Here is a 27,814-nt window from a genome sequence, read left to right on the forward strand (position 1 = left end):
ATCACCTCGCTTGAGTGCCTGTCACCGAGCTCCCGCTGCTAAAATGCAGCGCCCTGCTCCGTGGTCCTTTTCACTGTGGGCAGACTGTCAACTAGCTCTCTGTTGAAGTGCCTGCTCGTTGTGCACTCACCTCATGCCATGTGTACCGCAATGTCAAACACGGGTGCTCAGTGGTTTCTTCTGCTCGCTCCTACAAATGTGCATTTCTGCCGTTGAGCAGTTGACCGCAGGTCATACCGCATACCGCATGCACATAATTATACCCACGAACCTCCTTTCTTTCTAAAAAGAGTCTTGGCACTCTGAGTCGGTAGGGCTGTACAAATAAATGTTATTTACTGCCACCCAGGGAAGTGTTTCAGCCCTGTTTGGGGCTGGGACAGAATAATAGAAAAAGGAATAAAATAAGTAAAGATGCAAGAGGGTAATGAATGCAAAACAGAGACAAAGAGAAAAAGTAGAAGTGAAAAAAATTGATTCTTGTCCTTTCCTTTGGTCCCTTGGATTCCATCCTGCTGACCATCAGACATTTTACTTACACTGGACTGCCTTATCTCTTTCTCCCCCTCTCACTAATCTCAGCCTCCAACTCTTCTCCCCCCACATACCGCTCTTTACCCCTTTTTATTTTAATTTTTTTAAAAAAAAAATTTCACTCTGTAAATATGTGATATATACTTGTTCAAGCCGAATCACTGGTAAAATGGAATCCTGAGGAAATCTACTTTTTGTATTTAGAGATAACTCTAACCACTAGTATATGTAGTAGACCTTTGTTCTCACTACCATTCCTATGTGATTCTTAGAGTTTATCCATTTGTATAGCTTCCTTGAATGACTTTACAACTTGTATATTCGCCATTTTTTAGGTTGAAGCCTGCGTTGCAGCGCATGCGCTGCTGCAGGCAAGAGTTCTTGTAAACAAGAAGGGGCATGAAACCACGCCCCTTCTGCCATTGGCCGGCCTCGTGAAACGGAGGCCTGCAATTGGACAATGCCCCTGTCCGGATGATTTGTCCGGCTGGGATTCCTCCTTTTCAAGACTCCGTGACCAGGCTTCTGGTGTCGCAAACCGATTTCCAGAAAAGTTGCTATGGCAATCACGAGGCCGGTCACGGAGTCCTGGAGGGGAGGGATTCAGTAGCTGTTTCCGCCTCCCCTTTTTTTTTTTTTTGGTGCATGCGGTTTTCGTCATTGTTGCCTCGTTCTCCTTGCTGGAAGGAGGCATTGCAGTGTATGCAAATGATGGCTTTCACGGCCGCGCAGCTTTACTGCCGCGCGGCCAATGCTTGTTGCATCTTGTGCTGCTCGGTGAAATCAGCGCCCGCCATGTTGTGCTCTTCTGAGTCATAGCCGGAGCCACCCCCTTGGTCGAGTTCATGACGGTGTCGGCACTGCACACAGCACGGTGAGGAGTCCGAGCCTTCCCCGGGAGAGACAGAGCAGGGGGCGAGCTGCAGGGGAGCACTTTCTATACTTTGTTTAGCCTCCATCGTCTCCCTTGTTTTGTGTGTTTGTTAGTTCTAAAGATAGCTCCCCCCCGTTGTTTGAAAGTGTTTGCCACGCCTCCAATGGCCGCCCCTTCCACCGAAGTTCGAGTCTAGTTGCTCCCTGGGGTCTTGTCATCCTGTTAGACCGTTCTTATGAGTTCTCTCATCGTGTGAGGTCTCCCCTCCTTTCCGCCACCCCCACTGACGGGGGCTCCCGATTCCATATTCCAACATCTCCTCTTCTGTGGTTCCTCATCAACCCCTCAATACTTACCCGTAAAGTCTTCTCTTTCATTTGCCCCCCTCTAGTGTGGTCCAACCCCCACACCCCGTCTATGCAGGCACCCCTACTGCGCCGCCACCCCTTTGTGTGTTCTTTTATCCCTTCACCACTTTCCACAGTCCACGCTTGGGTGGTCTCTGAATGATCCCCTCCCCACCCTCCCTCCAACCCCCGGGGTGGTCGTCCCGAGCCTCCTAGCCCCCCTTCCACCTATGGTAATTATATTCACTTGCGCGCCCTTCTTTTGCCTATCCACTTCATCACCCCCTGTTGCGTGGCCTCTCCACCCCACCACCCTGACCCACATTTTTATGGTCCCATCCTCTCACCTCGACCCCCCTCGCCGCACGAACTTTCCCGCTGCGGTCGCCCACTCCTCCGTTTTCATTTCCTCTGCGTCCCTCACACCACCCCTGTCCGCCTCTTCCCGTCCCTCCCCCTGCTTTTGTCTTTATCGCATTGTGTCTGCCCCGCTCATGCTCATTGCGGAGGTACCGGTGAGCTGGCGCAGAGATGGGCACAGCGCGAGGAAGAGGAGGCAGCCTCCTCACAGCCCAATGAGAATAGAGAGATAACGCCACTGCGTGTGTTAGGGGGAAAGGAAGGGAGGGGGGTCAGGCTCCCTTTGCACATTGTGTGTGTGGGAAGGCGAAATCTTTAGATCTGCCCGGCAGAACTCAACACCCCCGGGCCGCCCCACCTTCTCTGCATGTCCAACACAACCCCACAGAATGGCTGTCTGCTGCCAGGCCTCGTCTGCAGTGTGCCGTCTCGCCTACTCCACTTGCGATGTCTCACACCACGCTCACAAGCTCTGCCCCCTCCACTCGTGGTCTCTCATGCCACAGTCAAGTCTTTCTCCCCACCCTAGGTATCTCCTAAACTACCCATGGTCTCTCTTACTGCACTCCTTGGCACTTCGATAACACAAGCTGGCAGTCTCTTCTGCCCAGTGGTGGAGTGTGCAGTCTACACTGAGCCGTGCCCTCTCCTGCCCCTTTCCTACTCGCAGTCTCTACTACCCAACGTGAGGAGTGTGTGGTTACTCGAGGTGCGTGAGGTCTCTCCAGACTCTGCTGTCTGGACAGTCTTTTCAGTGTGAGCGGTCTCTCCAGAGTGTGAGTCTCTTACAAGTGTGCGTCTCTTCTGCTGCCGGCAGCCCCCTGCCTCTCTTCTTACCCAGGGGCACGAGTGAGGAGACAGCAGAGAAGAGGGTAAGTCATTTCAGCGAAATTATTCTCTGCATGTCTCTGCCTGGGGCGTCTCTTCCGTGCAGAATCACCTGCTCGTCATGGGTGCATTGCACATGTGGTGTGCAAGTATGTATGCTTGTGTCTGAAGAAGGTCTGCGTCCATGCATGTTTATAGCTTCATATCCTTAGATGTACAGTGGTTACATGTCTTTAGGTGCATGTGTGTTTGCATGTGTGTTTAGGTGCATGCCGATTTCTCCGTACCTGATTGTGTAATCAATGTATTTGTGTGTGTTGGGGGGTACACGTGTGTTCAAAGGAACATGCGTGTGCATATGTATCTGCAGTCTGTGTGCTTGATCTGATGTGTCCCGGGCATCTTCCGGAAGAGTATGGTTACAGATGTGTTTATGCCTTTGTGCTTGAGTGTGTGTAGGCATGGATGCGTATGAATCTACCTGTGCACACTTGAATCAATAGGCGTATGTCTGTATTCAGATTATATGTATGTGAACCTATAGCGTGTACATATTTATCCATTGGGCTGTTCCTGAGGTGGGACATTCTGACAGTGTGGCTTTGCACTTGTAAGTGCGCATGTGTGTCTCCTCGACATTGCCTGTTTAGGTATTCTATACACATGTCTCCACATTTACATGTGTGCTGAAGTGCATGTCTGTGTGTAGGCTTTTTGGGAACTGAAGTGAATTGTTTCAGTGTAAGTCTTTGTGCAATAATTAATGTGTAGCTATGTTTGTGTGTGAATGCTGACATATCTTGGTGTGTGCGTGCAGACTTGCAGGCTTGGCTGCCTGTGTGTGTGTGTGTGTGTGTGTGTGTGTGTGTGTGTGTGTGTGTGTGGTGTGTGTGTGTCTGTGTATAACCTTGCCAATCTATTCTCCGGTCTAGCTCTCTTTGCATGGATCGTGTGCATGTTCATCTCTGGTGTGCGTGAGAGTGCTTGTCACATATAGGTGTGCTCCCAAATGTAGCTGTTGTTAATGGGTCGGTTGTGTGCATTTAAGCTACTCTTGTGTCTGTTGTACTTCTGTGTGAATTCGAGGGTGATTGTGCATATATTCCCAAATCTGTCTCTCCTTTTCCATATCCGTGTTCTTGTATAGCTGTACATTTACCATTGCACTGATGATGCTGCCTGTGTCCCCTTGTGGTGTGGGATGTGTGTATGTAATGTGCATGTCCATGCTTACCCTTCAGCTGGGTGTCTTGGCTCTGTGTAGGTGCCTTTTTGTGCGTAGAAATTAGTGTTTTATTGTAATATCTTTGGCTTCATGTTTGATCTGTATGTGTCTCTGTGTTTCTGGATGTGCTTTGTGTTTATTTCTGTGTATGACAGTGGTCATATATTTTTTTGGGGCGTTTCAGAAAATTGAGTTTCGCCCCTAACCGCACCTGTTACTGTGTGATATTTTATGTTATGTTAAGCTTCATTTTATATCGTAATTTTTCATGTTGTGTTATTGTGTGAGTTGCTATATCCTGCTGTGCACTGTCACGTTAGTCCATGCTGTGTTATGCTGTGCTAAGCTTTCTTATATTGTGCCACACTGCCCATATTCATCCTGTATTTTAGTGTACAGTATCATACGGTGTGCTATGCCATGCTAGGCTGTATTATGATGCAAGTCTGTATTGTGCTGAACTGTTATCTCACATCACGTTGTGTAATGGCATAGCACGGTGTGGGGTGGTAAGGTATGACATCTATGAATTTTGGTGTATGGTATACTGTATATTTCGGCACTATAGCGCCTATACTTTGGGTACTAAAAGACACCAGTGGCGGTAGCAACACCACTAACTGCCGTCGTCCAACATGTAAGTTTGTTTCAGTGTCGCCCTCTGCACCCAATGCAATGTTCAACCCATCAGAACATAGCGCGGACCTAGCGGCCTGACTGTCAGTTAAAGTGAGGTCGGCGCTTCACGGGGTCGTCACACCACACACACAATCAAACACGGCGGCGCCTCATATGTCTCTGACGGGAGGGCTTGTCTGGCTGCTGCATTGAAGCAGAGTGGGACGTAAAACCACTGGCACCATCACATCACTCAGAGACATCACCACATCACTCAGAGACACCACCACATCACTCGAGGACACCGCCACATCACTCGGGGACACCGCCACATCACTCGGGGACACCGCCACATCACTCGGGGACACCGCCACATCACTCGGGGACACCACCACCTCACTCGGGGACACCACCACCTCACTCGGGGACACCACCACATCACTCTGGGGCACAACCACATCCCTCTGGGGCACAACTACATCACTCGGGGACACCACCACCTCACTCGGGGACAACACCACCTCACTCGGGGCACAACCACCTCACTCTGGGGCACAACCACCTCACTCTGGGGCACAACCACCTCACTCTGGGGCACAACCACCTCACTCTGGGGCACCACCACATCCCTCTGGGGCACCACCACATCCCTCTGGGGCACCACCACATCCCTCTGGGACACCACCACATCCCTCTGGGGCACCACCACATCCCTCTGGGGCACCACCACATCCCTCTGGGGCACCACCACATCATCACTCAGCACCACAACAGCACTGTCCTTGCTTGCTACCAACAAACATTGCCATATCCTATAGGACTCACATTAGGAAAGTGCAAGCTATTGGCTTTGTGAATAACAATGCTATCAATTTATATATTTTCAAAGCCAACACATATTAAAACAAGCATTTACAATGCAATAGGTCTCGCATTTGCAAAACATTGAGCTACTGGCATTGTAAATAAACATTTTATTTATGTGTTGGTTTTCAAAACGTATAAATGAAAGGCATTGTCATTTACAATGCCAATAGCTTAAAATTTCGCAAATGCGAGACCTATTGCATTGCAAATGCTTTTTCTATTTGTATCTCTTCCCTGTATGACTTTACAACTTGAACGTTTGCATTTTTTTCCTGTTTGTATCTTTTATGTAACTCATGTACTCCTAAATCCTTATGTATCGCAACTGGTTCTTTTGTAAAGAGCTCTGACACATTCGGGTAATGTTCGCTGTAGAAAATCGCATTAAATAAATACATAAATAAACTTGCAAATGTGAGATAAAGGGGCAGGGGGTGTCTAGTAGTAAATCAATCAAATGTCAACGCCGCATTCGGCAGCGCTGGTAACGAGATTCTGAGCTAAAAATTTGAACTCCGGACTTTCTTCTTCAAATGGAGTACTGACTACTTTGCACGTTTGAATTGGCTGAAACACTCATTTCAATAATATTGTGCCACGACGATTAGGACAGCTGTCAAACCGGGTCGAGTGACGACAGAAATAAAAGTTAGAGGGCCAATCACAATAGGGAACGTCGACACACTTCTGACCAATTGTCTGAAGACTGGTAGTACAGTCTACTTACGGAGGGTGAGAAACGCCTCAAGGTAAAGGAAGCTCCAAAATGAACTCAAAAGGAGGCTTGAAACGCACTGTTTCACAAAACCAAATCGACAGTGGCTGGTGTACCCTTATGCAATTACTAAATATGCGGCGGCCATCTTTGAACTATTACATTAGTACTTCTCCATGTTGGAGTCGATTTAGTCTAGCTGGTACTGTACTTGTATGATCATCTATTCTATGAGAGATCATCAATATTAAGAGATGGGTTGGATCTTACCGGTTTCCTTTCATAATCTCACGTTGACTGCAAAGTTTCCTGTCACGAAGGGAGGGGCTGATTCACACTTTCAAGTAATTGTCCTATGTTTATGTCAATGCCATGCCTCGCCTACCGCGGAAGTGTTGTAATTGTTAAAAGTGCAGAGCCCTTGTGTTGACGTTTAGTGTTTTGCTTGAAGCGTAGACAGCTGTCTGTGCTGAGTTTTAGTCTGTGCCTTGCCGCTTTCCTTCTCCCTCCGCGGCGACAGGCGCTATGCGAAGCTGGGGCCCTAGATTTGCACCATGCCATGGCGCTCTGTAGTGCTGGCGCTGCTGCTCCTGCGGCTCGGGCTGCACTGGTTGTTATGCCTGGGCATTGGGCAGTGGTGGGGTGCCTGGGCTGGACTGCCCATCTCCCCCGCCGTTCCACGGCTCCCCTCTTGTTCCCCGCCTTCATACGGACGCTATCTTTTACCCCACGGGGACGAGTATGGGCGGCGGTACAGCACCTTCCCTCCGGGACTGCGGCACCGGATGCGGGAGCAAGCCCGTGGCATGTTCAGCTTCGGCTATGACAATTACATGAGGCATGGCTTCCCACAGGACGAGCTCAACCCGGTGCTGTGCGGGGGACGTGGCCCTGACACCGAGAACCCGTAAGTATTCGAAGGACTGAGTGCCTCTGCAATGCCAAGTTGTGTTCGGTTTATTGGCTTGTACTGTTCTGTCGTGGGCGACCAGTAGGTGTATTTTTTTTTATTTTACAATTCTTGTGTTTTTTGTTGGCGGGGGGGGGGGGGGGGTCGGGAGGAGGCTGTTAACCCTGGAATTCTAGTGTGGCAGATGCTGGGTGGCGACATGCATGCAAGATGTACCCTCATATCGCCCAGGTTACTGAAGCATTGATTTGTAAAAATTTCAACCCAAAAATGGACATTTTGTGGCGCACATTTACATTTTGGACACCATTCTTGCGGCCAAATCGGCGATTAGATTCTAGCAGTTTTTATTTAATTAGATCTTCTACATGTGTCTGTGAGATACTCCTTGAATGTGTATTTTTGTCCACGGCCGTCCCCAGAAGTTTTTTTTTTTTTTTTACCTGATTCCCCACTCCTCCCTCGCCTTTCAAAAGTGTGTTGATTTTAGAAAGACTTTTGTCATTTAACTGCCTGCCTAGGAGTTGTTCCCATGTGTTTGTTTTCTTGTTCAGTGACGACGTGGAGGGGCTGAGGAACCTGTATATCTTTGCCGTTTGGTGGCCAGCTGAGTTGAGCGTTTGCATATATTTGATAATGGTGGGTTCTTCCCTGCGTAGGTTCGCTTTGGTTATGGCTGTTTTTATTTTTAGGAAGTTGTAGAGTTCGCGGTTAGGGAGTTTGTGTAGTTGCTGCAGGTTTTGGAACATTAGTGGTAGTTGTTTAATTTCTAGCTGAATTGGAAGGCTAATTCCTTTCCCGATCCATGTATCATTTTGCATTGTTGCCCCTTGATAGGTTATCTTTGTGTTGAACCAGATCGATTCCCATGTCGTGCCTTTCAGTTTCCGTGCCATACGCCTGTCTATTTTCATCAGAGCCTCCCTGGTGTGTTTCAGTATTGGGTTTGTTCTTTGGGGGTGTCTGTTTGCTGTTAGAAGCGCTATTGGGTTTAGGCCTCCCAGAGTGTCCTTTTCCACCTCTAACCAAACTGGTTTGTAGGTTTGGGTGTCGTCTAGCCAGGAGATTCCTTGCCTCGCTAGGCAGGCTGTTTGGTAGGTTTTGAAATTTGCTAGGTTGAGTCCTCCAAGGTCTTTCGTTAGTCTCAGTTTCTGTAGGTTGATTCTTGGTATTTTGTTACTCCATATGAAGATGTTCATGAGTTTGTCTAGTTTTTTGTGGAAAACTTTCAACACGGACCTAACAATCAGCTTTGTAAGCCTGGCAACAGAGCATGTGACAGCGAACCTAAACAGCAGAGAAGAGAGAGATCTACTAGACCTACTACTCACAGCTGACCTAAAAATAATCCTGACGAACTGGAAAAATACCACCAAAGCAAACTTTAAAACATGGATGAACTGGGTCACCTTTCTCAGAGGGGCTAACAACATCACAGGGAAATTCTCAAAGGAACACAACTCGAAAGAAGGCCTGTGGGAGCCACTAGACGCACAGCTGAAGAGAACCCAGTAAAAGACGCGGAACCGAAGCGCCTCCCCCCTTCCCCCTTCTCTCTTTTCTCTTTCGTTCTCTCCCTCCTCTTTGGGGAAGATTAAGGCGAAGCGTATAACACACTGTACTGTATATAAGAATTGCCAAATGTATATTCCACTTCTTTTATATATTTTAATAAAAACTTTTAAATAAAAAAAAAAGAGACTTTTGTAAGTACTCAAAATATAACTATTGTTCTCCCTTACTTTACGTTATGTAAAGCTGGAATACAGATGAACATTTTTCCTTCACTGCTAAAATTAACATAAGAATGACAAAAAACTAATTGCAGAATCTTTAGTCATGGTACATTTTACCGTACTGGACATCAATCAATCAATGTACTTGTACGGCTCGCTACTTACCCGTGAGGGTCCCAAGGCGCTGAGGGGAGGGGCGGGGTTGCTGCTACCGCTTGAAGAGCCAGGTCTTGAGGAATCTTCTGAAGGTGAGTAGGTCTTGGGTCTGCCAGATGTGGGTAGGGAGGGTGTTCCAGGTCTTGATGGCGAGGTAGGAGAAGGATCTGCTGCCGGAGGTCGTTCGTTGGATGCGGGGAACAGCGGCAAGGGCAAGGCTGGCGGAGCGGAGCTGGCGGGTGGGGGTGTGGAAGCTGAGTCTGCTGTTGAGATAGGCAGGTCCGGCGTTGTGGAGTTCTTTGTGTGCGTGGGTGAGGAGCTTGAAGGTGATCCTCTTGTCGAAGGGGAGCCAGTGTAGGTCTCTCAGGTAGGGGGTGATGTGGCTGCGGCGGGGGGCGTTGAAGATCAGTCGGGCGGAGGCGTTTTGGATGCTTTGTAGTTGTCGTAGGTGTTTGGCTGGGATTCCTGCGTAAAGTGCGTTTCATTAGTCCAGTCTGCTGCTGAGGGCCTGTGTCACTGTTCTTCTTGTTTCGGTTGGGATCCACTTGTAGATCCTGCGGAGCATGCGGAGGGTGTTGTAGCAAGAGGAGGAGATGGAGTTGACATGTTTAGACATGGAGAGGGAGGAGTCGAGGATGAATCCCAGATTGCGTGCATGGTCAGTGGGTGTTGGTGCTGTTCCCAGTGCGGTCGGCCACCAGGAGTCATCCCAGGCTGAGGGGGTGGATCTGAGGATGAGGACCTCCGTCTTGTCCGAGTTCAGCTTCAGACTGCTGCTCCTCATCCAGTGGGCGACGGCCTTCATTCCCTCGTGGAGGTTGGTTTTGGCGGTGTGTGGGTCCTTGGTGAGGGAGAGGATGAGCTGGGTGTCGTCGGCGTAGGAGATGTTGAGGTCGTGATGGCAGGCCACTTGTGCGAAGGGGGCAATGTAGATGTTGAACAGCGTCGGGCTGAGGGATGAGCCCTGGGGGACGCCGGAGATGATTTCGGCGGCTTCGGATCGGAAGGGTGGGAGGTGGACGCTCTGGGTTCTGCTGGTGAGGAAGGACGTGGTCCAGTCTAGGGCCTTCTCTTAAATTCCGGCTTCTAGGAGGCGTGTCTTTGGGGTGCGATAGCAGACCATGTCGAACGCGGCTGACCGGTCCAGGAGGATGAGGGCTGATGTTTTTTCGCCGTTGTCTAGTTGGCGCCTGATGTCGTCTGTGACGGCGATGAGGGCTGTCTCGGTGCTGTGGTTTCATCTGAATCTGGACTGGGACGGGTCCAGTATGTTGTCTTCCAGGTGGCGGGTCAGTTGCATGTTGATGATTTTCTCGATGACCTTTGCCGGGAACGTGAGCAGGGAGATGGGCCGGAAGTTCTTGAGTTCCTTGGGGTCTGCTTTGGGCTTCTTGAGGAGACCGTTGATTTCAGCGTGCTTCCAGCTTTCCAGGAATGTCGCTGTTGCAAAGTAGATGTTGATGACCTTCAGTAGTTGGGGTGTGATGGCTGCGTGGTGTGGGCACGGGTCAGACAGACATCCTGAGTGGATGGAGTTCATGACCTTTCGTGTCTCGTCGTTGTTGACGTTGGACCAGGAGGTCAGGCGGTTGGCGCTGGTGGTGTTCACAGGGGAGGTAAGATCTGGCGTAGTCGGGCGGTCGTGGTGTTGAAGCTGTCATGGATGTCATCGATCTTGCGGTGGAAGAAGATGGCTAGTGAGTCGCACAGTTCTTGTGAGGTCGGGATGTCGTTGGTGCTGGGGTTAGAGAGTTCCTTTACGATGCTGAAGAGCTCTTTGCTGTTGTGCGCGTTGTTGTCCAAGCGGTCTTTGAAAGGAGGATCTCTAGGCTAGTCTGATGAGGTGGTGGTTTCTGCGGGTGGCGTCCTTGTGGGCTGCGTGGTTGTCCGGTGTGCGTTCGTGTTGCCATGTCTTCTCCAGTTTTCCGCATGCGCGTTTGGGGGCATGGAGCTCGTTGGTGAACCATGTGGCTCTCATGTTGGTGTTGCTGTTGGAGGGTTTCTTGAGCGGGGCGAGGGTGTTGGCACAGTCGTCGATCCACTGTATGAGGTTGTGGGCTGCGGCGTCAGAGTTGGTGTGGATGGTGGGTGGGTTCTTAGCAAAGGAGGTGAGCAGCTGGTCTTCGGTGACTTTGCTCCAGCAGTGGCGAGGCAGCTGTTGGGTGCGATGGTGCGTGGTTGGTTTCTTAAAGGTGAAGTGGATGCAGCGGTGATCGGTCCAGTGGAGTTTGGTGGTGTGGTCGAAGGTGACGTGGGAGCCTGTGGAGAAGATGGGGTCAAGCGTGTGGCCGGCGCTGTGGGTGGGTGTGGTGATGAGTTGTCTGAGGCAGAGGTTGTCGATCAGGGTGGCGGAGTTGGCGTCATTGTTGTTCTCTAGGTGGAAGTGCAGGTCCCCGAGGAGGATGTAGTCTGTGGAGGCGAGTGCGTGGGTGCTGGCGAGGTCGGCGGTGGAGTCGCTGAACTGAGCCCGGGGTCCGGGGGTCTGTAGATGAGTGTTCCTCTGAGGGTGGTGTTTGGGTCAGTGTGGATCCGGAAGTGCAAGTGTTTGGCGGTGTTGAGGGTGTCGTCTGCGTGGGTGGCGACTTTGAGGGTTGACTTGTGGATGATGGCTATTCCTCCTCCGATTCCATTGGCGCGATCCCTGCGGGTGATCTTGTAGCTGTCCGGGATGGCTATGGCGAGGTCGGGCGCCGATGAGTCGTTCCACCAGGTCTCGGTCAGGAAGGCCACGTCTGAAGCGGAGGTGTCGAGCAGATCCCAGAGCTCGATGACTTGTTTGCATGCGGAGCGGGTGTTGAGGAGTATGCCGCTGAGGTGGTTGGGTCCAGTCCTTGGAGATTTGGTGTTTCTGTCGCAGGTGAAGCTGCAGGTGCGGCAGGAGAAGGGTCCGTTTCAGGGTTGCCTGGAAGCAGGTGCGGTTTCGGCCGGCGTTGAGTGCGTGGATGGTGCTGGCGTTGTAGTGGATTCTGGTGTCGTGGCTTTCGCGGGGTGCAGGGGTTCTGGCGCGGTCCAGGCGCGGACGGGCGCAGACGGGCTTGCCTTTGGCGTGCCAGCGAAGCGCCCGCAGCGCGCGTCCGCTGCGCAGCTGCTTCTCAGCCTGCGTATGAGGAGGCTTGCGAGGGAGGAGCAGCTGGGCGGCGGGAGCGGGGAGGCCAATGGGTGTGCTGGGGTGCAGGGCCGCAGGGAGGCAGCGGCGGGAAGGCTGGGTCGGGAGCAGTGGGGGTCGGGGGGAAAAACTGGTGTGCAGGGCGAGGGAAGCCCAGGGACCAGGGGGCGGCAGCAGGGGTACAGGAAACAGCCGGTGAACAGGTGACGAGTGGCGGTGTGGGGCGACCTGCCTGCACTCATGTTCTAACATTTTAGGATGTAGGTGTTGTGAACCACATAACCTTAAGTAAAATTCATGAGCATGATTGTTCTTTTAGAGTGATTTATTCCACTGAATGACATGGAAGCTCCAGCACAACGTCTAAGTACAGGTAGTTATTCCCTCATCCAGCATTAAAAATTTACTCAACGATTCAGTTCTCAGTCATTGCAAATAGGTGTGCCTTCATTATAAAGTTAACAATGCCTTCCTGGTACATAGATAATATTTTGTTAAACCATACCCTATTTTCATTGCAGTTGTAACCATAAGAGAGTTACTTGAGATATGTTCCCCTTGTGGCCTTTCCACACTTTAGTCTTCTCATTCCACAATTGTTGAGATTGCCAAGTGTCGTGAAGCAGCGGTGATAGGAAATGTCTGCATAGGTGATCTTGGTGGGCGGGTTACCCTAAAAACCATCAAGATTCTATCAGTATCTTGATGGGTTGTAGGGTAAATCAGTGAGAAGGGGCACTCAAAGGTTTGGCGCACTCATAGATTGGTTTAAGTTCAGAAGAAATGGCAAGAAGGTGAGCGAGGAAGCCTTCTAAACGGGCATTGGTATGGAGAAAGCTGGATGAGAAACATGTAAAGTTATTGATGTTTGAACCTTGATAGAGAAGAATGTTGTGAAGTTATGTGCAGTGAGGGATGAGTCTGAGGATGTATTCTTTACTGGAGAGATTTTCTAGGGTTTCTGGGCTCCTGGGCCTCAGCCGTCTGACGGCAGAGGTATTTGCCTCTTTTTAGAGTGTGTCCTGCGATGGCTCTGGAAACGGAGCCAACTACAACCCATTCCGCTCTTGACTCTTAGAGTAGTGATAGCAGTCTTCTCAAGGAAATAGTGTGGGCTGCTCGAGCACAGAGCTCAACTGTCGATCAACAATTTAATTAAGTGGATGTCCTGGCCAGTGCGTGTCCTATAAGAAAAGAACATACTGTATTGCACACTAGTGCTAAACGGTACAAACTAGTAGCAGTAAAACATAAGCCCAGGCCTAGGCCCAGCTTCGTCCTCCAATTACCTGGGACTGGTCCTCTCACCAGTCTAGGCCCTTTCATACTTTTTACACACTTGTGCTATTGTTTTTCTGTGCTCTATCTATGCGTGTTTCGGCACGTGCTCTATTTTTCTTTGTTTTTTCCCACTTGTCTGTCTCATGTTCCTTTATCCTATCTGCCTCAGTCTCCTCTTGTGCTGCTTCACTCCTCCTCTCTTGCCCTGCTGCCCACCCTCCTGCCCCCTTACATCATCCTTACCTGCTCTCCTGTGTCGTTTTGCCTTGCTGCCTTGCTTCTTCCTGCCCACTGCCCCCTGCTCTCCTCCAACCTCTAACCTCTCAGGAGCTACTTAATAGTGGCTGTGGCACGTCCGCACCAATGGGAAGCCCATCCGTGCCTGAACTTTGCCCAGTGCAACAACCCCATGCGCGTTCAGCAACCTCATCTCAGACTTCATCGCATCCCTCACCATCAACTCCCAGGACTTCATACTACTTGCCAACTTTTAATTTTCACTTGGACGACTCCATTGATTCCCTCCTCTACTGACGTCAGACTTTTGGAGCTCATAATCGACGAACCCCCCCCCCCCCCCAATATATCACTCGTAGGACACACCATAGATCCTGCCTTCGCGTCCGGCATCAACAAATAGAAAGCACTTCACTTGGACTAATAACTCCATCATACACTTACAGATCTCCACATCACATGCCAAAGCAGCCAAAACTAGAACAAAATAACAGAAGCTGACCAGCATAATACTCTTGAAACGGACCAATCCAACACCACCAACAACTTTGACAACGAAAACACCTACTACTACCAGTGGATCAAGACCGGGGCAGACCCACCCGTACACATCAAAATTCATAAACATTACAAAACCAACAGACAGGCCACTGGATACACATTGATAAGCTCCGGGACTCCAAAAGATACTGCAAGCAGCTGGAAAGAAAATGGCGATCCAACCATGAAGCCGATGCCGTATTTGTCTACAAGGCGGCACTTGGGCACTACCACTTTCTCTAGAGAGATACCATGAGAAGAGCTCATACTGAATGGATTGAAGGTAGCTCCACCAACTGCAAAGAGATATTCTCGATCATCAAGGAGTTCACCACCCCAGAGGCCACAGTCAGCTCCATCACTTCTTCTTAGGAATTTGCAACAGCCTTTCCAATTTCTTTCATAGCAGAATCGAAAATATCTACAGTGACTTTGAACAACAACCTAACCCTAGGGACATCATCGACACCTTACCCATTACCAGCCAAAACACTCACCTAACAAACTGGAAACACTGAGGAAGATATCACTGCAATAATGAAAACTGTCCACTACGGGTCCCCAAAAGACCCTTGCTCCCATCACATCTACAACATGGAAGACTACTGATCGGCCAACTCCTTACCCACATCATCAGCTTCTCGATCACATCATTCACCTTCCCTGAAGACGGGAAACAAGCAGCAGTCACGTCTTTTGGCAAAATACCTTCAGCCGACCCCTATTGAGATGAACAACTTCTCTTATCTTCCTGCTCTGGTACCCAGCCAAAGTGATAGGACAATCCACTAAGAACTCACAAGCCACCTTGAACTGTACTACCTACTCGACCACACCCAGTCCGGTTTTTGAAGCAACCATAGCATAGAGACAGCACTCCTCATTGCCACAGATAAGATCCGCACCATACTCGACTGTTGAGAAACAGCTGACCTTATATCGCCTGACCTCAGCTGCGTTCAATACAGTATAGCACTCCAGCTTAATCAGAAGAGTAAATGGCAAAGGCATGCAAGGTCCTTCCCTCAACTGGATGTGCTCCTTCCTCACACGAACGACAGACTCCTACCATACACATCAAGACTCAAGAACTTGATCTGCGGAGTCCTCCAGGGTTCATAACTCAGCCCAACTCTGTTCAACACTTGCATGACCCCAATCACCAACGCCATCGGAGCGCACAGCAGTCCCATCATTTCTTAGGCTAATGGCACCCAACTCATTTTATGAATGTCAGACAAGACCACTGCCAGCAGAACAAACTCCACCAAATGCATTTTACATGTAGCACAGTGGATAAAAAACAACTGCCTAAAACTTAACTCCAACAAGACGGTAGGATTGATCTTAGGACAGGAACTCCCCCTGGCACCCCACCTGGTGAAATTTAGAGCTTTGTCATACACCTAAACCAACCAACCATGCAAGAATCATCTTTGATAAAAAAAACATTTCAGCACAGGAACACTCAGTAAGCTCTTCCTGCTTCCATATACTCAACATGCTTTGAAAAATCTTCAGATTGATTGTCAGGTACTTCAGGTGTACGGTCACTCAAGCCTTCATCACAAGCTGACTAGACTATGGCAATGCAATTTATGCCAGAATCTCTAACCTCTGACTTCTTACTATCCATAAATTGCAGCAATACTCCTTCTAGACATCCCATGTCTCACTCGCATCACTCCACACGTCAGACCGCTCCAGTAGCTGTCTATACACAAATGTGTCAATTCAAACTCCTCTCTCATGTATACAGGGCATTGAACAACATAGGACCAGCATATCTTAATAACCGCCTTCACTTCCACCAACCCACCAGACACCTGCGCTCTGCCTCACTTGTGCAGATCCTCTAAAGCAGATTGGGAGGTCTAGCATTCTCACACATCACACCGAAAGCCTGCAATGACCTCCTTGCTTCTTGAACTCCCTGGGAAGCTGAAGACCTGGTTCATCAACTAACTACCCATAGCCAACCCACTCACCAGTGTTGCAGACCCACACCTAAACACCTTCTTCAGAGCCTGGACACCCTACCGGGTGATAACCCACACTTTATAGTTCCAGCTAACGTAATATAAGATTTATGATACTTGAGCTTTTTGGGCAAGTGTAGATTAGATTAAATGCCCTCCAAAAACTATATTTGCATTAAGTTTCTCAGCTATTACCTTCTCTAGGGCGAGTCTTAGTTTGTTCAGTACTGGCCCGCCCTGCCCGTTGCCTCGGGCATACCGTGTACTTGGTTGAGTGTCGTGCACTGCAAGGTATTCGTCAGTCTCTTCCAATTTTGTTGTGGACAGTGCTCGGGAAACACTTACCCTTACTTCTCAGGAACAGGGATCAGCCATTTAGATTCTGTGTGACCCTGACTCGGTCGATGGGGAGTGCCATTGACCTCTGCGTGTTCGTAATGTTCCCACACGTTACGAAGGGTAGGCTGGTCCTGGCACAGAGCCCCTGACAGGGCCTTGCAACACTTGGGCGTTACTACCCCACATGGACTGATCACAAATTCGCAGTATTAACCCCACAAAAGCAGAACAGAACTTTTACAGTTGTAGCTCCACATGGACTGAGTACTGGGCTGACACTTTTAAACAGGTCTGATATAAATTCATCTGCTGCAGCCCTAAACAGAGCGATCTCCAGGTAGATGCATCCCCACCTTAGCCTGGAGCATCTTCAGCAGCTTCACAGGACTGTCTTTGAGCAATGGTAGAGTTGTGAGTTCCTGTCTGGCATCGCTGATAGAATCATGGCGGCCCTTGGCCTGGGTCCTTCCAGATCGCTCTCCAGCAATCTGCTCTTATGAGTGCCCCACAACCACCAGGGCTGCACTATTTCTTCCAGTACAGTCTCTCTTCCTTCAAAGTAGGCTGGTTCCTACGGTTTTTCAGTAGGCCGGCATCTAGGCTATACTGGACAGGCACATATCTTCTCCAGCAAGAGATCCAGGCTTCAGGTGATGTCTCCCTCACCTCTAGGAGACTGGCTGTCAGACACTAGCCCTGATTGCACAGAAACTCTTCTCGTACCTGGTAGAGAACTTCAATTTCAGGCCCTAGAGAACTAAGATTTGGAACAACTAGTGGGGTCCCACTTCTTTGCACAACTAGCACATAGGGTCCACTGTAAGAAACTAGATCTATTTTGGGTAGTTATCATTACAAGTTGTCCTTTCCAGACACTTCTTTAGACACACCACACGGTAGTCCATAGGCTGGAGCTCCCACAACAGAGGCAAAAAGATCTGTGAGGTTTCTCCACCTGGCTGTCATCAGCCAAACTGAAAGAGTAATCGCAAAAGACAAAACTTCATGACTCGCCTTAAGGCTTCCACCTCTTTCACAACGGAATTGGGCATCTCACACCTTGCCTCCACCAAATTGCTGCACTTAGGAAAACTAATTAGCAGTTCTTTGCTAACCGAAAGACCTCAAAGAATAACTTAAGGAGCCCTGTCTAGTTTCCCTACTCATCGGTGTCTAGTTCTCTCTCCAGCTTGGGAAGTGTGAGCATACACTTTCAATATCTGAGAGCACAACGCTAACCTCTGTCTTGTGCAAGACTAGGCTAGAGGTATCCAAAATGGATCATACTGTACTCTATTACTCTGGTCCACTCTCACACGCTGAGCAGGCTACACACATCAGCATGCTTAACTCACACTGGGGAAGTTAGTGCAAAGGACTCAATAAGCACATCAATGCTGAACTTACATTAGCCTCCAATTCCAGTGACTATGATAAAAAGGTCTGGCCACACTAATAATTTTTAAACCTAGATATGCTGCCGCCACCATTCTATGTACTAAACCCATTGACTGGGACAAAAGTCCACTGGTATCGACTGAACGCACTCTTGCTGCCCCTCTCCAGGTCACAGGACATGCCCAGGATCTACTTGCCTAGGCCTCTACACATATGCTAGATTAGTGTGATGCCAGGGTAAACAAATAAAGTCAAGATATTGGATGCATGCGGTCGGGCATTCTGTGCAAGAACCATGGAGGGGACATTTGTTTCTCAACAAAGGGGTCATCCGTCCAGTGTAGAGAAAAATACCAGCCTTTTACCCAGTCCTGCATCTCTAGCAGTTCCCAGCAATGGGTAATCTAGAATGTTTCTCTTTTTTTTAAAGATTTTTTTTATCATCATGTCTGAGCTGCAGATGTATTGTGACAGCAATCGCTGTGTGGTCTTTTAAGATACTGCATTTTTTTGGGATTGTGGCATGGAAGAAATCTTTCTGGTAGTACAAAATTAGGCCTTGTCAAGATCTGACGACAGTGGGTAAAAATTAAATGTTTCGTTTTAGTCAACAAGTCGGTGTTGATGAGCTTACCACCTGTAGACATTTAAGGACATCGATGACATGTCTGACATCCTGGAGCTGAAGCCTAATAAAGGTGATGGAAAGAATGCTTTAATTTTTCTGAACCACTAGTGATTTCTTGTGCTGCATTCCAGTCTATAATTTTAACTCCACTTTAGACGAAGACCAGCATTGCTTGTTTATAATCATTTCAGCCCAAACAGCCAGGTCAGTTCCTTTCAAGTTTGGGACACATACAGCCACAGCCTTGTTTCAATCTACTTGACCTATTCAGTGAGGACAGGACCATAACTGCATATTTCGTGCACTTGGGGTATCTACTGCAACAGACCTGAAGGTGATGGAAAATATGCTTAAATTAATCTCAAGCACTGGAAATCGCACAGGGCAGCTTTCCAGTCCATTTTTGTTTACCCACTAGACAACTCTATAGACCGAGGCAAGACTTGCCGTAGGCAAATAAGTCTTGCTTCTTCTCCAGTAGAACAGTAATCCAGTAGTCACTTGTAGCGGACATTAATTCAGACAATTCCCCATCACAGTTTGGCTTTCCCGCTAAAGCATATAACCATCTTGAACTGGCTCTGCTGTTGCACAACCACCCTTACGATTTACAGGGTGTCTACCAGTGTGAATGGACTCAGCTGCTGCTACAGTCCAATCTCTACAATAAGCCTGGGATTTGAACACGTCAAGTTCTGCAAAAGTATCAAGGAAGAAATTCCTTTGCAGAGATCCTTTGACTGCCATGTGCTATCCACCTACTTGATTTGCATCATGCATCAAACTATAACACACTTACAGCATTGCTTTGTCCTTCCCTTCTCACTAATCCACGTGTTTGCTCAGAATTGCTACAGTTTTAGCACATTTGTATGTGGAACTGTTTGCTGCATTAAACCTGGCTGTTGATTTCACTTTTGCCATTAGAGATCTCATGCTGGCTCCTATAGAAGAAATGTTAAATGCTGAATGCTCATTTAAGAAATAGTAAGATCTTAAGAAGTTTCCTGAATGCTGTTTTCCCTCATCTATTGAAAGGTAAATACGCTATTGGCAGTGTTTTGCAGCTATTCTGTACAGAAGTGCAAATGCTTTGCAGTGTAGGTGAAACTAATTTAAGAAAGCGCCTTAACACACGCCAGGGCAAATTCTAATTTTTTTTAATTAGAATTTTTTGGGGGCGTTATCGCTAGATGCATCATGGCCCTTTTTAGGTCTAGCCTAGGCAGCGCACGCGCTGTCTTCCACATGTTGTATTCAGTCTATGGGTCTTAAACATGCCCATCGCTTTCCATTGGTTCTTTCGTCTGCCTTTACAAATTCCTTTGTTTTCGTTGGCCAATAGCATATGTTTGACCCGCTTTTTGCTGTTTTGTTCCGTCATGAAGACTGCTCCTGCTACATGAATCCTTTTACTATGGGCCATATGTTTTGCTTCAGTGCGCTACTTTGCCTTTCTGCTCTCTACTCGTTACTGCTCCCAGTTCACGTAATCTCTTGTGCTGTTCCTATAACACCAATTCCCCCCCCCCCCCCATCGTATTTAGTTTTTATTCTGAATAGCTGCTCTTCGCTCCGTCTCCTGGGCTGCAGCAGCCTCCCCTCCCTATGCCATTCTCCTATATCCGTTGGCGCTTTCATTACGATGTGACGGGTAAGCAGGAATCAGTTTTTATCAACTCCATTCCCGTTATAGGTGGGCCCTCTCTCACCCTCTCACTCACTCACTCTCACTCTTTTTTTATTAATGTTTTTAATATGCATGCCCCAGCTTGTTACTTTTTGCTTAAGAACAGCGCGGCACCCGTCTCTTTTGGTGGCCACTCTTCATCTTAAATCATGGTTGCAGTGTGTCTTTCAGCAGCCATTTTGCATTGGGAAACTTTGCGGTAAATAAACTCAGAACTGTAAGGCAATATCAACGAGCTTGTATGTAAATCAACATTACAAAGCAAATGATTCGTATTTCGATTCATTGTACTTAATATCCACATTAGAACTTTCCATTTTACACATGCACATATAACGTGTCTATTAAGCACATGCTCATTTGCTTCCGATCTTCAGCCTGCTTCAAGGGATTTTATGTTCTGTGCTCATGTTTGTGTAGGATAATAGTGGTGAGCCGAGTTGCTTTGGTCACACCCTGTTAGTGATGGGACAGATGCAGGCGTGACTGCGATGGTAGCAATGCAAGGGTCTGTCGGTTACGGCTGTCAGAGGACTGATTGGCAACTCAGCTTTTGCTACCAGAAAAAGGAATGGAACAGGAAATTCTACTGAAATCGGTGCACAGCGGCCTGACCTCCTAAATTGTAATACAGGGGGCTGACCTCCCTAGTCAGGTGATGAGGAAACCCCTTCCTTCCCCCTGCCGTCACACGAGCTGGGACCTTCCTAGCTCTCACTGCTATTGTGCTTTGCACACTGTGTAAAAGTGAACTTTGGTGTAGTATTGTAAAAAGGTGGGAAGCAACCAATAAACAAAGATCCTTAAGTATTGCCCGGCGGTGTCACCTCTTTAACCCACAAAATATTAATCAATGAAGAGGCAGGCGCTGGAGACTAGAAGGCAGGAAACAAGGGTTTATTCTCTCCGGAGGAGAACACATCAATTCGGACAGCAAGTATCGTCACGAGGTGCTCTCTCCGCATCTCTGAGGCTTGGCCTCTTATACACAAGTTTATGATCTTTATTGCATGTAACACATTCTTGCAATGCTTTGAAGTATGAAAGGACATCCTCGGAATCTCCCCTTCAGGCCCGTTCCCACACACATTTACAGTTGAAGTCCCCACCCCGGTCACAACAGGTGATGATTATCGCGCAGCTGGACATTCCGCCGATTCACGGAATGTGTGGGGTTGATCGGATCTCATAGGGTGGGGGCTTTGATCAATTCGAGGGTCCTTTAATGGGGGAAGCTTCCTACTGTACGGGGGGGGGGCAATAAACAGTATCCGCAAGGCCAGGTGGCGGCCTGGGAACGAGGAAGACAAACGGGCACACAGGAAAAGGGGGTTTGTATCAAAGGACCTGGGACCATGAAAGGAATGAAGGGAGGTGTCGCGCTGGGAACGGGATGGGATTCCGAGGCAGAGCTGCGCTGAAGAGGGGTTTATGACCCAAGGCATGTGAGAGCGGGGGGTTGTCAGCGTGCGGGGGATGCCTGCGAGGTTAGGAGAGAGAGAGAGAGACGCGCTGGCTATCAGCGAGGGGCAGGGAGGCCATGGTGCTCAAAATGGCTGCCGCTTACGTGCACGAATGGGTTCAAAAAGAGCAAGATGGCGCCGATAATGTTGACGTTTGCAGCCTAACTTTTAACAGTATTAGCTGCAAAACACTGTCTGCATCTCTCCCTGCAGCCTGCATGTTCAGACAGCATGTGGCCGCCCACCTCAATAATTTACTTTTATGCCTCCTGATTAATTAAGTAAATACTAATAGTTTTGTATCCCCAGCTCCATTACAGAAAATTACAACAAACATCTGGCTACAATGTGAATGCAGCCCATTTTAAAGAGTGAGTCCCGGGTGGTTGATTTTGTGACACTAAGTTTATTATAATTATATCATAAAATACTTCAGGTTTGGTGGGACCTGCTGACTCACTCCATTGCTGTCTCTGAAGACAAGCGACCGGACGCCCTGTGCATAGGAACAGCTGCCTCTATTTGCTTTCACTACACCCTGTCGCCTGCTAACTCTCTCTCTCGTTGTCCCCCGCCCCCACATCCCCCTCTGCCCTTTTGTCATTATCACATCACTTCAACTCAGCTCTTGGAGCCTATACTTTCCAAAAGGATAGTGGAGTGCTTACATAGACATTAAAGGCATATATTTAAAGTTTAATATCTACAAAGTTGCTAACACTACAGTATGCATACAATATTCAGATAAGTGCTCTGCTGTGAGTGCTCTTCCTATTGTCTCATTCAGTGGTGGAGGGGCACTTTATATGTGCGCAAATTTCATCTTTCCTCTTTCCTTTAATGCATTTGTCGTACCAGCCCTGCTTTCCACAGTTTCCTATCCATCCCCTTTCATTCCTATCTCCTTAGATAGGTCAAATGATCACTCTACTGCAAACAAAAAAATAAACTAAAAAACAATGTAATTTGCTACGCCAATAGCTCTAACTTTCACTAATGCATGTCCGATTTTATTACAAATGCTTGTTATTACTGTAGACATGTTGCATAGCAGCCACATTACTTTACAGCTTGGCTTCAGATACTTGCCAAAGTTGACAATTCCCATGCTGTACAGCAGAAACAGAAGGCAATTGCAAAGCCACTATTCTTAAAGGTGAAACCTATTGGCTATGTCATTGTTTGCTAGGTATCGACACATCACCCTTTAAGTTCTTAGCAGACCAGTTAATCCACACCCTGCATAGAAAAGAAAAAAAACTGAAATTTGGCCATGAAACCTTATTAAATAAAGAAAGCAATTGCACCCATGTCTTAGAAAATATACATTTGGAAGCAGATACCATCTGTTGTCAAAATAAACATCCATTTCAAAGAAGAAAAGGGTTTTGTGAAGTGTGCATATGTGTTTCATAGTAAAAGATAGCTACAAATGGCAAGAGGTTCAAAAAGGACTAGAAGGAAGAAGAAAAAATAAATGTAAAACTTCAAACACAACATGGAAGAGGAAGGACAGCACTCCGACTTAAGCAGTTGGTACTTGGTCCATGCTTCACCCGAAGGAACCATGGGCTGGCCAATTTAAAGGCAGCAAATAAGTGTGACAAAGTCAATAAATGTTAAGCACCAGGTGGAATGGAATCCCCTTGTTGTATACAATATCTCTCAAGCAAGAGCATGTGTGCTGTCACAGGTGAGACCTAAGAAAGGACAGTGCATTCACAATCTAATGGTGGAATGCTATTGTATGGAAGGATCTGCAACCTAAATTTTTCTTATGGATTTGGGGGACTTTAATAGTAAAAACATCCTGATTATCCCTGGGGTGTTGTAGGAAGACGTATCATCATCTTAGGAAATGGAAAAGAGACCAATGAATTTATAGGAGACTCCAGTCTGGGAACTCAAGGGCTAAGCATCTGTATAAATTGGTGGGAGATAGCCCTGAAAGGCTTGTGAACCATGTACATGCTTTTTCCTCCATCCCTGCAGAGCAGTAGGCAAACTCTTGTTTTCTGGTAGAGAAAGTAAGGGTTAAGGTTACAAAAGTTTTGCTTTATTAAACACTAGCAGCCCGTCCCGACGTTGTCCGGGTATGAATTGCTGCCGGCCAGTAGTATATTGTTTTGTAGGATTTCGTTTTGATAGCATTTCTTATCTGTGACAGGCCTGTGAAACGCTCCGATTCACAGTGCACTGCTGATGCACTTAAGAGTGCGCGTTCAGTAGTGTGTGAACTCGAGTTTCCCTACTTTATTTTTCCTTGCAATATTGTATAGCGCGAACTCGACAACATATCTGAGCACAACGAATAGTTTCTTACCTGTCGGTGTAGTTTTGCAGCTTGAAGATCTTTCTGGATTCACTATGCTGTGCATATTCCGCTATCTGGTGGTTGGGTCCGGAATCGTATCTTTTTTTCTCTCTTTTTTTTTTTTCGTAGCCCAGCTGGGCGTCGACGTCCCACCATTTGGTGTACCTTCGGTGACGTCGGCATGCTTCTGGCGGAAGCTCCCACCCTTGGGCGCCATCTTCGGATTCTTTTTTTCTCTTTTTTGTCCTTGTAGTGAATCCATGGCTATATTTGTTAAACCTTTCTTCAACATAATTCTTTTCAACGTAATTCTTTTCATGTATCTAGTAAGCTTCAACCTGCTTTCTATTCCATGTGTTTCCACCTTCTTCTCCAGCCTCATCTTTCTGGCGGAGGCGGGTGGGTTCGCTAGTGAATCCAGAAAGATCTTCAAGCTGCAAAACTACACCGACAGGTAAGAAACTATTCATTTTGCAGCGTAAATCTTTCTGGATTCACTATGCTGTGCATATATTTTGTAGCAGTTTCGTTACTTTTGTGGTGGCTGGGTGGAAGATGAGCGTTGGTTGTTGAATATATGTTGAAGCACTCTTTGTCCTACTTGTGCTTCCTTGTTCATCTGTACATCCACGCAATAGTGCTTAGTGAACGTGTGCACTGAAGCCCATGTTGCCGCCAGACATATGTCCTGAATTGGTGTGTTGGCCAGAAAGGCAATTGTTGCTCCTTTCTTTCTGGTTGAGTGGGCCTGTGCCCCTCCTTTTAGCTCCTGGCCCTCTTGCTTGTGGCAGAATTGTATCGTTTGTGCGATCCATCGAGCTATGGTGTTCTTAGTCACTGGTCTACCCAGGTAACTGTTTGCGAAGGTTACGAAGAACTGTTTTGTCTTCCTGTGTTCCTTCGTCCTTTCAATGTAGTGCATCACTGCCCTTCTTGCGTCTAGAGTGTGTAGCGCCCTCTCAGCGCTTGTCGTGGGGTTCTGGAAGAAGCTAGGAATTTGAATACTCTGATTCATGTGGAACCTTGACACCACCTTTGGCATGAAGTGCGGGTCTGTTCTCATCACGACCCTGTCACTGTGTATCTGGATGTAGGGTTCCTGCAGTGTTAGTGCCTGTAGTTCGCTCACCCTGCGTAGCGAGGTGATTGCTACCAGAAAGGCCGCTTTCATTGTCCGCATTTGCAATGATGCCTTGTGGATGGGTTCTAAAGGTGCTTTCATGAGCTCTGTCAGTACCACATTCAGGTTCCATGCCGGCAGCGGCATCCTTTTTGGTGGCGCTATTCTTTTAGCCCCTTCTAGGAATCTTTTTACTACTTGAGATGTAAAGAAGCTTCTCCCTGTTTCACCTCTTGTGTATGCGACAATCGCTGCCAGGTGTACCCTCAGCGAGGATGAGCTTAGCTTAGCTTTTATTAGGTGCGTGAGGTATCTTGGCACCGTTGATTCCTTGGTCAGCTTTCTATGGAGTTTTTTCTTGCAGCACCATTGAGTGAATCTTTTCCATTTTTCCCCATAGCACTTAAGTGTGCTGGGCCTTCTTGCCTCCCGCAGCACCCGCAGGGTGCTCTTTGGTAGTTTTAGATGTGCGAACTCCAAGTCCTCAGGAGCCAAGCTGAGAGGCTGAGGTTCTCCGGCTCTGGGTGTAGAACTTCTCCATTTTCCACGGAGAGAAGGTCTCTTCTTTTTGAGAACTTGTGGGGTGGGCCCTGCGCCATCTCCATTATCTGTGAGTACCAGGTCTGGCTGGCCCATTGTGGTGCCACCAGGATGAGCGTCATGTTGCTCGTCATGCATTTGTTGAAAACCCTGGGGATCAGTGGTATCGGGGGAAAAGCATAGGCAAATGTTTTTTGTCCAGCTTCCCCTGGGATAGTGCCTCTGGTTGTCTGGATGCAAAGTACTGGCATTTTGCATTCTGGCGTGTTGCAAACAGGTCTATTGTTGCAGTGCCCCACCTCCTGAATAGTCTTTCTGGTTCCTGTTTGTTGAGTTCCCACTCGTGGGATGCTGAAGTCTGCCTGCTGTGCCAATCCGCTTCTACATTATCCTTCCCTGGCAGGTGTATGGCTAGCAGGTCTATTTTGAGTGGTATTGCCCATCTCCAGATTTCCTGTGCCAAGCTTGACAGAGGGAATGATTGAGTTCCCCCCTGCTTGTTGATGTAAAACATCGTTGTGGTGTTGTCTGTTTGTATCAGCACCTTTTGGTTGTACAGTTGTTTCTGAAAGGCCTTGAGGGCAAGCAACACTGTTTTCAGCTCTAGGTAATTGATGTGTCTGACCGCATCCGCTGGGCTCCACAGACCCCTCACTCTGAGCCTGTTCATGTGAGCGCCCCATCCCTTCTGGGATGAGTCTGTGGTGATGGTCACTGTTGGGTCCGGTGGTGCTAGAGGCTTCCCTATTGTTATCCTCTCTTTGGTCCACCACTTCATTTCTTCCTGCACCTTGTGCGTTACAACCGCTAGATCCTCCCAACTTCCTGTAGCTTGTGACCATTGCTGTTGCAGCCACTCTTGGAGTGGTCTCATTTGTAGGCGTACATTGCGGACCAGGTGTATGCATGACGCCATAATTCCCAAGATCTTGCTCACTGTCCTCACTGTCAGAGCTCGCCCCTTCTGGTAGTGACGTTTCTCCCTCAGTAGGCTGAGTGTCCTCTTTTTGCTGGGTAACAAACTGCATTGGACGGTGTTGATTTGAGCTCTGGTTCCATCGAGCATTTTCCGCAATGTATGGAGAATCCCAGGCTTGTTAGCGTTCTTGTGACTTGTGACTTGCTCTGCATGAACCATTGAATGTCCTGTAAGAGCTTGCCTTTGAGCCAGTCGTCGAGGTAGGGGTACACGTGTATCCCCTCTCTTCGAGGCATTTGGTGAATACCCTTGGTGCGGACTTTAGACCGAATGCCAGGGTTGTGAATTGGTAGTGGTCCTTGTTTACTGTGAATCTTAGCATGTGCTTGTGCTGCCTGTTCATGGGGATGTGCAGGTATGTATCTTTGAGGTCTACGGTGGACAAGAAGTCCCCAGCCTTTATCTGTGGGATGACCTCTTGTAGGGACGTCATCTTGAATTTGAGTCTTTACATACTTGTTTAGTAACCGTAGATCCAGGATTGGTCTTAGGCTTTCGTCCACTTTTGGCACCAGGAAGTAGTTTGAGTACACTCCCCTGTTCTGTTCTTTGAATGGGACCGGTTCGATGGCCTCTTTGAGGAGGAGTTCTTGAGCTTCCTCTTGGAGCAATTGCAGCTCTCTTCCAGAGTGTTCTCTTTTCTTTGGCTTTCTGTTTGGGGTTTTTTCCAACACTATGCAGTATCCGAACTGTATGATGTTGAGTATCCACTTGTCTGTGGTTATTTTCCTCCACTCTTGGAGGAAAAATCTCAGCCTGCCTCCTACTGGTGTTACATGTTCTTTTGTGACTTGTCCGTGTAGACCTCTCCTCTTTGCTTTTCCGTGCTCTTCCCTCGGAGGGTTTGAGTGGGTGAGCACCTTTTTCCTGTGTGAAGTCACTTAGAGGTGGGTTTTTCACCGCCTCTCCTTCTCTGGCCTCGTCCGTTTCCTCTCCCGCGAAAGGACTGGCCCCCGTTCTGGTAGTTCCAGTTTTGCTCCTGCTGGCCCTGGTGGCTTTGGTTGTCACTCTGTTGACCCTGCTGGAACGC

At 48.1% G+C, this 27,814-nt stretch overlaps 1 protein-coding gene across 1 annotated transcript in view; it reads left to right on the forward strand.

Annotated features, from left to right (window-relative positions):
• Positions 1-6,759: 6,759 nt before the first annotated feature.
• Positions 6,760-27,814, forward strand: part of EDEM1 (ER degradation enhancing alpha-mannosidase like protein 1) — a 133,466-nt gene continuing 112,411 nt past the window's right edge. Inside the window, exon 1 of the mRNA XM_086939212.1 lies at positions 6,760-7,275. Coding sequence (XP_086795338.1) covers positions 6,923-7,275 — 353 coding nt within the window. The 5' untranslated portion in view covers positions 6,760-6,922. The remainder of the gene's footprint in view (positions 7,276-27,814) is intronic.

Source organism: Lissotriton vulgaris, chromosome 9 (genome assembly GCF_964263255.1).
Source record: "Lissotriton vulgaris chromosome 9, aLisVul1.2, whole genome shotgun sequence".
NCBI classification, from domain to species: Eukaryota; Metazoa; Chordata; class Amphibia; order Caudata; family Salamandridae; genus Lissotriton; species Lissotriton vulgaris.